The sequence below is a fragment of the Octopus bimaculoides genome, chromosome 19 (genome assembly GCF_046866305.1).
Source record: "Octopus bimaculoides isolate indiv1 chromosome 19, ASM4686630v1, whole genome shotgun sequence".
Classification (NCBI taxonomy): Eukaryota; Metazoa; Mollusca; class Cephalopoda; order Octopoda; family Octopodidae; genus Octopus; species Octopus bimaculoides.
This window is the reverse complement of record NC_142946.1, coordinates 3,990,101-4,005,027: the sequence shown is the minus strand read 5'-3', so window position 1 is coordinate 4,005,027 and position 14,927 is coordinate 3,990,101. Positions and strand designations below refer to the sequence as shown.

Sequence of the window (14,927 nt, the reverse complement as noted above, 5' to 3'; positions counted from 1 at the left end):
GTATGGGTGGGATGGGGGTGGTAGCTTGGTTACAGATAAATGGAGATAGTTGTTGTTGTTGTTGTTGCTTCTGGTGGCGATGGTGATGATTTAGTAGCTGCGGTACCATTGCGTGGATCAGTGGTGGTGGTGGCGGTGGTAGTAGTAGGGTGCGTGCATACGATGCGTATATGCGTGAGATGCATGTGTGCAAGTGCGTGTGTGTACGTGAGCGTAATGCGCATGTTCATGTGTGTGTGTGTGATAGAATGTACGTGCGTGTGTATGTGCGCCTAATAGTAATATTCTGGCGATTCTTAGGATAGTGAGGGTGGTTATAAGGCTGGTGCTACTCATGGTAGTAGTAGTAATAGCAGTAGTAGTAGTAGTAGTGTTATCAATTAGGTGGATGGAATCAAAGTTATGGTTTAAGAACGGCAGCGAGGTAGCGGTAGTTGGTGGGGAGGAAGCGAGGTGGAAAGTAAGAACAGGTGGAGGCGTGTGTGTGAGAAAGAGAGAGGTGAGCAGAAGGGGTAAGAGTGAAAGAGGGAGAGTGCAGAGAGAGAATAAGGTCTTTTTCTTCCTGGCATGGCTCATGTGGAATTTATTGCAGCAGATTTCATACAGCTAGATGCTCTTCCTGTTGCCAACCATCACCTGTTTCCAAGTCAGGAAATGACTGGACCGACCGACCGACCAACCTACTTACCTACCTATCTTTCTATCGATCTATCTATCTATCTATCTATTTACTAAAATAAAGTTCAGGAATCTTTCAAATAAAAAATAAAACTTTAAAATGTCTTTTTCGAGAAGCATTTGCCAGGAATTTCCTATTTCTGGGATAGATTCTTGCCTAGGGTCATTCCTGTCAACCAATATTTGTTTTCTTTTTCTTTGGAACAATTAATTCTACTTCTGCTGTTGATTTCTGTTTATCTACATACCCAATGGTACCCCACCCACTTTGTTTCTTCATAACGTACAGAAAAATTGATATTTTTAAATGAAACTTTCTACAAATTCACATCAAATTGATTGTACAAATTCCACTTATATTGGAATTTGTTGTAAAAATATTTTCTGAGAGTGGGGAAGAAAGTTTTGGAAAATTCACTCGAGTTAGCTTTGTTTCCTCATAACTTCCAGAAAAATCGATATTCTTTAGTGAAATTTTATGCAAATTTGCATCAGATGGTATAGATTCCAATTGTATCAAAATTTGTAAAAGATTTTTTCCAAGAGTGTCAAGAGGAGTTTTGGAAAATTTACACGAGTTGGCTTTGGGAGACAATGACAAGTGATCGAGACTTCTTAGTGATTTGCTGTGCCATGTGAGATCGTAGCCATGGACAGCTCCAGCCACACGTAAAAGGCACCCTAGCCAGTGACATGTAAAAGGTGCCTGTGCCGGTGATATGTAAAGGGTACCTACTACACTCTTAGAGTGGTTGGCATTAGGAAGGGCTTCTAGCCATAGAAACCAAGCCAAATCAGACTGGAACCTGGTGCAGCTCTTCGGTTTACCTGTTCCAATCAAACAGTCCAACCCATGCCAGCATGGAAAACAGACACTAAATGATGATGATGATGATGATGATGATGATGATGATGAATGGCAATTAATCAAAGTGGAGTCAACCAATTCGAGTTTTAGGAATCAAAGCTAATGATCAATGGTCATAGCATTTGTATCGATCTATCTTGTGATTGCCTATTTCTGTGTTACACTCAACGAGAACACGGTTATGTGGAATAACATGATCAGCACGGAAGCACCGCCACCAGGTCTTGAACCCCTGACCAACAAAACAACATGGCTGTGTACATTTGTCACTCAGACATCAACTATTAACCGTTTCGACAGCGACCAGTCTGAGACCATCCCTGATTCTATGGTAAAATCTTGTTTTAAAGAGACCTGAATTAAAACCTTCCATCACAATTTCATGTTAATCTTTTAATTCTTTTACTTGTTTCAGTCATTTGACAGTGGCCATCCTGGAGCACCACCTTTATGTTCCACATATAAGATTAATAAAGACAAAGTTATTTTTTTATTAAATCCTTCATTATCTTCAAAATTAACCAAAACAAAAGCAGTGTATTTCAAAAGAATTCTGGTAGCGAAAGGGTGAAATTCTCTCTGCAACATAGGAATCATATAACGTGTACGCAACATAGGTTGCAGATGGCTTCCCTGAGTACAGTTTCTATAGACTTTCAGCAGATCTGGTTTGACCATGTTGGTCGATAGATTCTTTAACCGTTTTGGTGCCACTTGACATCATCCCTGGTTTTATGATAGAAAATTCTTGTTTCCGAAGTGATCCAAATTTCCTGTTAATTTATGCGACACACACATCAGTTTTTGCTTTTACTTGTCTCAGTCATTTGACTGTGGCCATGCTGCAGCACTACCTGAAAGGGATTTTTGTTGAAGAAACTGACCCTTGAACTTATTGTTTGTAAGCCTAGTACTTATTCTATCAGTCTCTTTTGCTGAACTGCTAAGTTAGAGGAATGTAAACACACCAACATCGATTGTCAAGCAATGGTGGGTGGGACAAACACATACACATAATTATATACATATATATATGATGGGCTTCTTTCAGTTTCCATCTACCAAATCCACCCACAAGGCTTTGATCTGCCTGAAGCTATAGTAGAAGACACTTTCCCAAGGTGCCACACAGTGGGACTGAACCTAGAGCCATATGCTTGGGAAACAAGCTCCTTACCACTCTGCCACACCTGCGCCTGTTAACGACAAAGTTATTTTAATAATTCTTCACTATTTTCAAAATTAATCCAAAAAAAAAACGCAATGTATTTTAAAAGAAATAAAAGAATTAATGTGCCTGTCACCTGCACCACAAAGAACTGTTGGTGGTGCCCCAGCATGACCACAGTCCACTGCCTGGATTCAATATAATAAAATTAACCAAATTTATAAAGCAAAAGAAACAAAAACACAGAGAAGTGGACAATTATATTTTAATAAAAAATTTGTAAAACTTTATATATTATTATTATTTTTTTTTTCATAGACAATATATTTTTATTTATATATTTTATTAAATTTTTACAAGACATTTTAAACCAGATTTGAAAATGTAAATTTTTTTTCTGGATTTTTATAAAACAAAAAAAAAAAAACAATCGCTATTTACCAACAGATCTTAAACATCGAGTTTGTTTTTTTTTTTAATTTTTTAACAAACATTAAAATTGGCAGGAAAAAAAAAAACAAAAAAAAATCAATTAGTAAAAAAATATATTTGATCAATATTGGAAGAATTTCGGTGCCAAATTGAGTTTTTTTTTTTTTTTTTAATGTAATCTGGCATTATGGAAATTATTATAACGTAATTATTTCATCTTTATTTCAAGTCTCAATTTATGGATTATCTTCATTATTATTATTATTATAAGAATCATTATTATTATTATTATTATTGAAATAGGATTGAAGATTTAGCAAGTCAACCATACACTTTTAGTAGAAATGGAATATTTTCTTTCGTAGTTTTTTCTTTTTTTTTTTAATCAGTATTTGTTTATTAATCACACAAATATTAGGCATGAAGCATTTTGAGGCAAACAGAGTGAAGTGTCTTGCTCAAGGACTTGGTGCAGTGCATTGCCTGTAAATAGGTTGTCATTTAACGAATAAATCAGAAAAACAGGGGGGGGGGGGTCAGGAAATAGTTTGATTAAGTAGTTAGGAGATATATTGGAAGTGGTTTCACCCAGAGCAAGTTAACTTTACGGAGCTCCAAGATCATCATGGAAGGCTAATGGAACACTTGGCAATTACACAATGCTACCACTGCCTACCTGTTATTTGTAGCTATTTACAGTTAGTGAACAAGACACAATAATTAAAAAAAAAATTTTTTAATCACTCCTTAAATCAAAAAAAAAAAATCAACAAATTTTTATATTTTTCCTTTCTGCCAATATCATACAGGGAGCATCAAGGAGTAGAATAACTCCAGTTTTAAAAATATTTTTTTTATATTCAAGTATTTTCTTTATATATATATTCACAATTATAGAAAAAGAAAAAAAAAAAAGCTGAGTATATTCCAAGTTGTTCTTGTAGTCTTAACCATTTCACTCGTTATTCTTTGAGAAAGTTCTATCTGATGAGAGGGATGGCGCTTGGATGATGTCACTGTCCTTTTAAAGAAGCAGGAATGTAAGATATGTTAACTTTATTGGACATTGTCGCCTTCAAGAGTGAAATTCCAAGACTAGCAATACCAAATATTTTGAGGGGTGGTGGGGTGACAAACAAAAGATCTCTATACACTCATAATTCCTTCACAAACAAGTAATGATGGTATTGATTGATTGATTGACTGATTGGTTATAATTTCTAATATTGAACAGTATAATTCGGTCAAGACGGTTTGCACCTCACACTTGCATCGTCTTCATATTCCAACAGAGGGGTCATCTCTTTCTTTTCTTGTTCGTTTGTTTGTTATTGTGGAAGAAACACTTCAACATTAATTAGAGAAATCTTGAAAGAAAGAAATGAGCAGGGTACAGGTACCTGGAATATGATACAAGTGAATCCAAAAGACACAGTCTTCAGTGACAACTGATATAGAGTAGAACTAGACAGAGCTCAACAAATATATATATATATATATATATATACACATACATACATACATACATACATACATACATACATATATATATATATATATATATATAATTTGTTTATTTGTGCGAGGAATGTGTTACCCCCTCCAATATCTGTAGGGGGTGTCTACTGAATCAAACTATTTTAAGGTCCTTTTTCATAAATGTTCCATTACGTTCTTTTGATTGTCAAAATTTGTCAGTGTTATTCAGTAGTTTTCACCTAGCCCACCTCTATCAGGAACCACTACAATCATCAAACGGCTTATGATTTTCAACGATCGTGACCATCACCAGTGAGTATACCCCCTCCCCCGCCTCTGTAAATGATCTCCAATGTTGATAATATAAACCGTAAAGAAATAAATCTTACCGCAATGTATTTAAACCGTCTTCAAGTGGATTATTTTATATTTATACTGAACAATGACAAAAATAATTTCCTCTGATCAAAGAATTCCAAGTATTATGTTTGGATTGCAAAGGCCTGTTGTTGTTGTTGTTCTACCTGGAGTCACACCATTCGATAATTCCACCCCCACCCACCCACCAGCAACCACTTAAAAAAAAATGCTAGGTTATTTTTTCATTGATAATGAAGCATGATAACAGAGGGCTATGGGTTTGTCCATAACCATAAAATGTAGCAAATATTTTAATAACTGGGTTTGTAATTATGATATACATATGTAATTGTAATTAACAAACATTTAGTTACGATACACATTTGTAATTATAGTTGATTATGATATGCATATGTAATTGTAATTAAAACAGACAACTAATTATAATATACATATGTAATCATAATCAATATATTTAATAATAACATGCATATGTAATTGTAATTAGCATAAACATTTAATTATGGTATACATATGCAATTATAACTGATATAAATATATAGTTATAATTAATATACATTTAATGTAAAAGACATTTCAGACCAAAATTGGTCTTATATTCATTCTCTCAATCATTAACGATGTTTTGCATGGAATAAATTTTAATTAGCTCTTTCTTTTAATGATACCATAATGAAATTCGATATATTGTTTATTTATATATGTGTGTGTGTGTGTGTGTGTGTGTGTGTGTGTGTGTGTGTGTGTGTGTGTGTGTGTGTGTGTGTGTGTGTGTGTGTGTGTGTGTGTACAAATACATACATATATATACATATACAAATATATCCATATATATATGTGTGTGTGTATATATATATATATATATATATATATATATATACATACATATATATATATATATATATATATATATATATATATATATATATATATATGCTCATGTATGTGCGTTTGAGTATTAGGATATATGTATTGAAAAATATACTGAATGCAATTGAGAGAGAAAAAAAATGGTTACAAATTGGATGGAATTAGTTGAAGCCGTGAGCAAAACTGAAAAATATTAGTATTGGAATAAAACCATTATTTTTTTCCTTTCTGTTTCTTTCAAGTAAACAGTCTCTATTTTTGCATTGAAAACTCAAAGAAATCTCAGCAATATCTTCCATATTTCACTTTCATTCTTCTTTCAAACCAACAGAACCGGTACGGCGCTTCTCTCTCTTCTCATCTTGAAATTTCAAGAGAGCTTGTTTCGTCAAGTAACTCTCTCTCAACATTTGGATTTTCACAATATATGGTACATCTGGAATCATGGCTGCTACTAGCCATGATAATAGCATGACGACATTCTGGAAACAGACACAAAAAGAGACGGATTAATTATAAAAGAATTCTTAAATAGTTAAAAAAAAAAAAAAACCAGTATGTTTCTTCATTCTAACAGGGTTTTGGTTGTGAATTACATCAGATCAAATGTGGGACCAACCCTTATCAAGTTGACCAGCAATACATAAGGAGTCAGCCAAATGACTAGGTGTAGGCCCTTAGAATAAATTAAGTTAGATCAGCTCTGGAAGCTGACAAAACACTGGTCAGTTTATACAGTGCTCCCACCACCTGCCATTGATGAACTGTGTCACTTATTGGTAACCATTGATAGCTATGTGGGGAGAATGAGACATTTTGGCACAGCTGGTTATGTTGTTGGCGGTGGAGGTTGTGCTGGTGATGGTGGTGGGGAGGGTGGAGTTGGTGGTGGTGGTGGTGGGGGGTGGAGTTGTTGTTGGTGGTGGTGGTGGGGGGGTGGAGTTGGTGGTGGTGGTGGTGGTGGTGGTGATGGTGGGGAGGGTGGAGTTGGTGGTGGTGGTGGTGATGGTGGAGTAATGTTTTGGTAAACTCAGCGTGTGTTAGACCCAGTGTCAGCCTCATGGCCATAGCTGGAATTTGAACCTTTAAACTTGTATTTGCTTGGTCAGGGATGTTGTGGGGGGGACTAAACTACAATCATTTTCAATAAACATTCTTACCTGGAATATTATAACGAAGGCCAAACGAATCGCAAGGATGTGCCAGTAGATGGAGGTGTGCTCATACTTGTCTGGAGAATCAGGGGGATATCGGAAATCTTTGTACCTGGAATTAAAGACATAAATGGTTAAGGCCCAGCTGGAACAAAACAAAAAAATGCACGCCATCCCTGGCATCCATAGGAAATTCAACCTTGGTCTTCTGTGAGGCAGGTGAGAGAATATTTAACAATGTTCTACCTTTGTTGCTATTTTATGCCCATTTATTCATATTAACAAACCTGAGACAATGAAGTCTAAGAAACAGTCTTTACACCTGGATGCTTAATCTATGGTTAATACAACTTTTCCCTATTTTTGTTCTAAAATTAAGATGACAATCTTTCTTTAAAAAAAATTGGTCAGGTTCAGTGCCTATTTGGACCCTAATAAAATCTCTTCTGTTTTCTGGAAATTTTTCTTTTTCAGTTAGGAAACCGGTCACTCCAAGAATGTCCCCCTTAGAAGTGCACATAGTTCTCCCTCCCTCCTATATCAGTTCATAAAAAAAAACAACTTACCGACACTCTGTGATGTTTGAGTCAAAAGTTGGTTTGCTTCGGGGTTGGAAGTCGCTTATGTTGAAGTAAGACAAACTGAATTCCACATAACCCTCAAGGGTGTCGTTGGGACTTATGACATGTTTGTACAACATCTTAGGGATGAAATCAGATGTGAAGGCTATGATTAATGCCTGTAAAGAGAAGAGGACTTTATTGTTTATTTCACACGACATTGTATTAGGATGAACAGACACATATGAGTGGAGCAGACACAGGATTAGTGGCACGGAATTAGTGGCATAGGGTGTGTGGGATGGGACAGGGTGTGTTGCGCAGACATGGTTCTGTGGTACAGAAATGGCTAAGTGGCAAAGGGTGAGTAGCATAGGAAGAGTGGCACAGTGTGTGTGGGGTGCAGGGTGTGTGGCACAGGGTGAGTGCTGTGTGTGTGTGTGTGTGTGTTAGATTATGATCAAGAAAGAGTCTCTCTCTCTCTCTCTAACACACACACACACACACACACACACACATAAATGAATGAATGAAATATACTCACATTTGTGATGACAGATATTATACAAATTCCTTTCAGAATTCCAAACCAGATACCTATAACAACAAGAACAACATTAGCCAAATTTCGATAAACACACAAAGACTGGTTTTGTAGAGAATAAAGAAGCACCATTCAATTCTATTTGTGTTTTTGTGGCATTTAATGTCTGCTCTTCAAACCTTTCTGATGCTCACACCGTCTGAAAGTACCTGTTATACACTAAGGTTGATATAACAAAGCACAGGTCCTTCTCACCAAGTTTCTTAGATTATAATCATCATCATCATTATTATTATTAATGGGGTGGCAGAGTCGTTAGAAAGATAAATTGCTTAGTGGCATTTCATCCATCTTTACGTTCTCAGTTCAAATTCTGCCAAGGCTGGCTTTGTTTTTCATCCATCCTGGGTCGATAAAATAAGTAGCAATTGAACACTGGGGGGTCAATATAATTGACTTATACCTTCCCCAGAAATTACTGACCTTGTACCAAAATTATTATTAATATTATTATTATTATTATCATTATTATTAAGGTGGTGAGCTGGCAGAATCATTAGCATGCCAGGCAAAAATGCTAAGCACCATTTCATCTATCTATACATTCTGAGTTCAAACTCTGTTCAGGTTGAATTGCCTTTCATCCTTTCGGGGCTGGTGAAATAAATACCATTTGAGCACAAGTCAATTTAATTGATTATCCCCTCCCCTCAAAAGTATCAGGCCTTACGTCTATAGAAGAAAGGTTTATGATTATTAAGAAGAAACAACTGACTATTGAAATATATGTAACACTAGGCTCCACCCACCAATATCACCTAGTTATGACCAGATGCTATCCATCAATCTCGCCTAACTAGTATCAGGCTCCACCCACCAAACTAATCTAAGTAGTACCAGACACCACCCACCAATCTCATCTATCTAATACCAGGTTCCACCCACCAATCTCACCTAGATCGCACCAAGCTTCACCCACTTATCTCACCTAGATAACATCAGGCTCCACCCACCTATCTCACCTAGATAGCCTCAAGCTCTCCACCCACTTATCACCTAGATAGCATCAGGCTCCACCCACCAATCTCACCAAGCTAACATCAGGCTCCACCCACCAATCTTATCTGCCTAACACTAGCTTCATTTACCAGTTCCATTCAGCTCACAGCGTCTCTACTAATGAAACCTACCCAGGTAACACTAGCATCCACCCTCAATCTTATCCACCTAACATCTCTAATATAGTCAGATTAAGATTAGATCTGAGATCCTTGTATTTACAACAGTTGTAAGATTAGAATTGGTGCCACTTTACCAATGTCTTGAGCTCTGGCTGCTAACGGTCGACGGAACTGGGTGACATATTTGTAGGCATCAAGACGAACTTCCAGAATGTTGTTTAGCAGAGCGAAGACAGGAGCCAATGGGAATGCTGCCACAAAAATGGACACAAAGCCAAACTGTATCACTGCAAGAAATGAAAATAAAAAAAGATCATGTAGACTGGCTGCTGAAGAAGGGATCATGGGAGCATGATGAAACACTTTGGTATTAGCAAATCAATGAGTTAATTAATTAATTAATTAATTAATAAAAAAGAGAATAATAACCACAATGAGTTGTGTTTAATTAGTGAAAGATCTGCATCTCCCTAAGAATAATTATATCCATTTCAACATTCAGTCTTGAACATTGTATACAATAGGGTTATTATTATTATTATTATTATTATTATTATTATTATTATTACCATCATCATCATTATTGATATACAATATGCCAATGGTTGAAGTGAAAAATCTTTCGTGGTTAACAAGAAGTTGAAACAGACTGTGTTGGGCAAAGACGTTGGCTGAGAATGAAGTCAGGGGAAGCTGAAATGTGTGACCTGCTAGAAATAGCAGCCAACATTTCATAAGGAACATTACACGAGATCATGTAAAATAAATATATCGAAAAGACGGAATGGTCGCGTCTGGAATCCATTTGATCAGGTCTGAGTTGTCCTGACGCTAAACAATAACATGACCATTTCAAACCAATGTGAGGATTGCTTGACCTACCAGAAATAACAGCTAATACCACAGCTAAAACCCTACTATTCCAAATAGATTGACATTTTTGATAATACATCCATAGATGCACAATGTTTGAATAACTGTCAAGAGAGTCACGTCTGGAATACCACTGATCATTGATCTGCTGGCTACAGGTTTATCCAGAGGATAAAGCAACAGCGAGGACTGTTGTAACATGGTCGGAAGATCAGTTTCTTATAACTGTTGGATAGAGAACTAGTTCTCCTGTATGGTAACACTACAAAAAAAGAAACCCAGACTGCGATACGAACCCGCGATCTTTAGGGTGGCTACAGTCATTTTGTTCATAAACTTAACGTTCACCAGAGACCAGTATCCATTCAGCGATGAACATAACATAAGGGAGACAAGTCTATTCTACAATATGTACCTGTTATAGTAGCTGTCACAGTTATCTCCCTTAAATAAATCTTTCTGTGAATGTGTTTGAGCGAACGTACAGCTGAGAGTATAGAGCTTAGATCTAGGTGTGTGTGTGTGTGTGTGTGTGTGTGTGTGTGTGTGTGTGTGTGTGAATAAAAGGATTGCATGGAAAGTGTGACTCACCCATTTCCAGATATTCGTAAAACATCCCCAGTGGATTTGCTTCTGTCATCAGAAAGTCCACTTCCCATCGTTTCGCTGTTTCTTTGTCGTCAATGTCATCATCATCGTCGTCGTCCTCACCTTCCTCGGTGTCTTTGACGCGGTTGTAATGGACTTTACACCAGTTTTGCAGCTTCCTGGTTGGTGGAACCGGTTTAAGGTGAAGGTGGTGGCATTACGTCAAGGTGGCGTTGGAGACGAAGGGGAGAAAAGCAAGGAGACAAAATAAGAAGTTTATTGGAAATGACAACAACAACAACAGTAAAAACGGTTTCAAATTTTAGCACAAGGCCAGCAATTTTGGGGGGAGGTGGTAAGTTGATTAGATCGATCCCAGGGCTTAACTGGTACTTATTTTATCAACCCCAAAACGAATGAAAGGCAGAATTGGCTTTGGTGGAATACTAATGATAATAATGGTTTCAAATTTTGCTACAAGGCCAGGAATTTTGGGGAAGTTGATTACATCGACCCTAGTATTTCACTGGTAGTTAATTTATCGACCTCGAAAGGATGAAAGGCAAAGTCAACCTTGGCGGAATTTGAATACAGGACGTGAAGATAAATGAAATGCCGCTAAGCTTTTTACCTGGTGTAAAAATGATTCTGCCAGCTTGCAGAATTAATAATGATACTAATAATAATAATAATAATAATAATAATAATAATAATAATAAGGGTAATAAAACTATTCAAAATTGAAAAAAAAAAAAAAAAAAAGGTTGGATGATAAAGTGAGGAGAAAAGTAAATATAAATTCTGGACACAGCTCTGCTTGGATTCCGTTTCCAATTTTCATTACATACAATTACAAGGTTATCTCCCCTGCTACTTTTTCAAAATTTAGAAAATGACACGTTAATGGTGTAATTTTAACTCGATTGGCTATTTACATGTTTCCCTCATTAGACTGTGGCCATACTGGGGCATTACCTTAAAGCACTTTTAGTATAATGAAACGACCCTCCCCCAGTACTTTTTTCTGCACCTGGTACTTATTCTATCGGTTTCTTTTGCCAAACTGCTAAGTTATGGGGTCATAAACAAACCGACAGCGGTGGGGGACAGACACACAGACACAGACACACACACACACACACACACACACACACACACACACACACACATACAAATATATATATATGACGGGCTTCTTTCAGTTTCCATATCTCAAATCTACTTTCAAGGCTTTGGTCAGCTGTGATAGGAGACACTTGCCCAAGGTGCCATGCAGTGGGACTGAACCAAGAACCATGTGGTTTGGAAGCAAACTTCTTACCACGCACCTGCACCTATTACTGACCACCACTCCTATCTCAGTGAGTCCATCTGTAAACCCCCCCACCCACCTCCTACTCCTAACAGATGTCAAACACAGAGGAGAGATGATGATGATGATGATGATACTTACGGCAATAAGAGCTCCACGAAATTGTTGAAAGCTTGTTTTCCTACCATGACCACTCCTAGTTGAATACATAACTCAACAAGACAGCCAGATGGATTGCACTGGGAGGAAGAGAGAGAGAGAATGAGAGGGAATGAAGGAGAGTGAGTGTATTGAGAGAGGGAGAGAGAGAGAGACTAAGTGTATTGAGAGAGAGAGAGAGAGAGAGAGAGAGAGAGAGTGTGTGTGTGTGTGTGAATGTGTAAGTGAGTATGTCTGTGTGTGTGAGTGTGTGTGTATGTACGTGTGTATGCGTGTGTGTATCTGCATGCGTGTATCTGTTTGCATCCTTGTGTTTGTGTGTGATTATACCAGCATTTATGTGTGTGTGAGTGTGTGTGTGCGTGTTTGTGAGTCTGTATGTGTATCAGCGTGCCTCTTTACATCCATGTGTTTGTGTGTGTGTGTGTGTGCATGTGTGTTTGCCTGTTTGCATCCATGTGCTTGCATGTGTTTATGTGTGTGTCTGTGTGTGTGTGTGTGTATGTGTGACATTATGTTTGAAGTTGAACACAGCAAATATCATTTTATGATATACAATTACCAAAACTGCATACAAAGTAGAACATAATTAAAGACATGCATTAATAATTAAAGAGGAATACCCATGTCATTAAGCAGTGTGTGTATAATTAAAGTGGTGTATATATAATTAAGTGGTGTGTGTATACACAGCTGATTGAAGAGGAATAAGTTTAAAGCAGCAGGGAGAGGAGAAGGGGGGGGAGACAGTAGGTTGTGGTTATTTAACCACAAGTTGACTTATGGAAAAAACCTATAGTCAGAGACATTCCAAAGATGACCATCTTGTCCTTGTCTCAGGTATTGTGCATCTAGAACTATCTTATCATCGGTGTGTCGGTCTTCTCAAGAAGGTAGAGTCACTAGTGTAGCTAGAGTGTGTGCCATCTGGGGTGGCCCTTCCGTTTGTTGCCCCCAGACCCCACAAAAAACATATTGCCTACAGCAGACCCATAAGTGCAGCCTAAGGCTGACCACCCCTACCGCCCCACTGTAGCTATGTTAGTGGATAGTGTGATGTGAGAGAGATTTGTCTGCTATTTCTAGCATGTGAAGTGACCACATAGAGGATTGCCATCATCTTGTGACTATAAATTGTAAGTAATTAGTGATTATTTAATTTATTGGTGCATTGTAGTTAAATTTGGCTTCATCACCATCACCATCATCATCATTGGAGGTCGGAGTAATATATTTTGGTTACTGGGGAACAGTAGGGAGTGTCGGAAATGATGATTTATTGTATAATATCATCATGCAATAGCTGAGAATAAACTACAGGATATCTTATAAGGATATTCTATTGTAAAATAAAATATTATGCGCTAAAGTAGGATAGAGTAGAAGAAAGTTGAATATCGTGTAGTAAAATAGGATTTAGAACTGTAAAAATAGGATACAGGAAATTAAAATAGGGCAATTTAGGGTGAATAGAATATAGCACTGTAAAATAGGATAAAGCTTAGGAAGAGGGGTTCGATAAAATGGAAAGAATATGTAACATATGTAGAAAGTGGATGGGAGGTGTTGGTGATGGGGGAGGGCCACAAACACAGACACACAAATACACACACACACATATATATACATGCATATATATGATAGGCCTCTTTCAGTTTCAGTGTTTGCCCAAGGTTTCATGCAGTAGGACTGAACCAGGAACCATGTGGTTCAGAAGCAAGCTTCTTACCACACAGCCACTCTTGTACCTATATATATATATATATATACACACACACAACACATATATATATATATATATATATATATATATATACATACATACATACACACACGTATGTGTGTGTATGCATATGTTTCTTTCTCTGTAATATCTTAAGCCTTAAATATTCCATCGAAGTATTTTGCTAAATTTAGGATCCAAGAAGAAATAAATCATTAAACAAATAAATGCAGAAACCTCAGTAGTTTTCGATTCTTTATATTCCAAATATCAGATTTCTTCCTGAATGATTCACCATATTTATCATCAACTTTCTTAGGAACCATCCTTGTTTACCATTTCCTGCTGCTTCACAGACAGCATATTGCAGAGATTAATTGGCACCTTTTTCTACTCCCTCATACTCCCCCCCCCCCATTCTTAGTTAATGTTTTTTAATTAAAATCTCTTCCATGGTTATACTCTGTCGAGATATTGAGATATTAATTACATTAAAACACGTGAATTAGTTCTATAACGTCCCTTTCCTTTGGAGCATCGGATTTAGAAATAAAGTTTATTTATAGCTTTGCATTAAGGTTTTAGGGTCCAGAACAGCTGTTCTCAACCGTGGCCCCCAGGGCCGTATGTGACCTTCAAGCATCTTTTAGCTGCCCCTTATGGTCTTCCCTCTAAAAATATGGTAAATTTTTCTTTAAACGACTGTTTTACTTTTCTTTGGTTTAGGGTTCCTAAATCAACCCTTAACAGATGACAGGGTTGATCTGTCAGCCAGAAAGTTGAATGACAAAGAAGATTGTATTGGTTCGTTCAATTTCCTCCAAGAATATATTTAGTTTTAGACATGGAAATGGTTATTCCTTTGTTCTTGTATTCTTTTATTTGTTTTAGTCATTTGACTGTGGCCGTGCTGGAGCACTGCCTTTGGTCGAACAAATCGATCCCAGGACTTATTCT

At 37.0% G+C, this 14,927-nt stretch overlaps 1 protein-coding gene across 5 annotated transcripts in view; it reads right to left on the bottom strand.

Moving 5' to 3' along the window:
- Nucleotides 1-6,131: 6,131 nt before the first annotated feature.
- The window catches only part of LOC106884053 (anoctamin-4), a 120,190-nt gene continuing 111,394 nt past the window's right edge, over nucleotides 6,132-14,927 (bottom strand). For all 5 annotated transcript variants that reach the window (XM_089366374.1, XM_089366376.1, XM_089366378.1 and 2 more), the window contains exons 20-26: nucleotides 12,230-12,327; nucleotides 10,780-10,955; nucleotides 9,450-9,602; nucleotides 8,135-8,187; nucleotides 7,597-7,769; nucleotides 7,037-7,142; nucleotides 6,132-6,358 (exon numbers count right to left, since the gene is read on the bottom strand). In XM_089366374.1, the coding sequence (XP_089222500.1) occupies nucleotides 6,185-6,358; nucleotides 7,037-7,142; nucleotides 7,597-7,769; nucleotides 8,135-8,187; nucleotides 9,450-9,602; nucleotides 10,780-10,955; nucleotides 12,230-12,327 (933 nt within the window). In that variant the 3' untranslated portion in view covers nucleotides 6,132-6,184. The remainder of the gene's footprint in view (nucleotides 6,359-7,036; nucleotides 7,143-7,596; nucleotides 7,770-8,134; nucleotides 8,188-9,449; nucleotides 9,603-10,779; nucleotides 10,956-12,229; nucleotides 12,328-14,927) is intronic.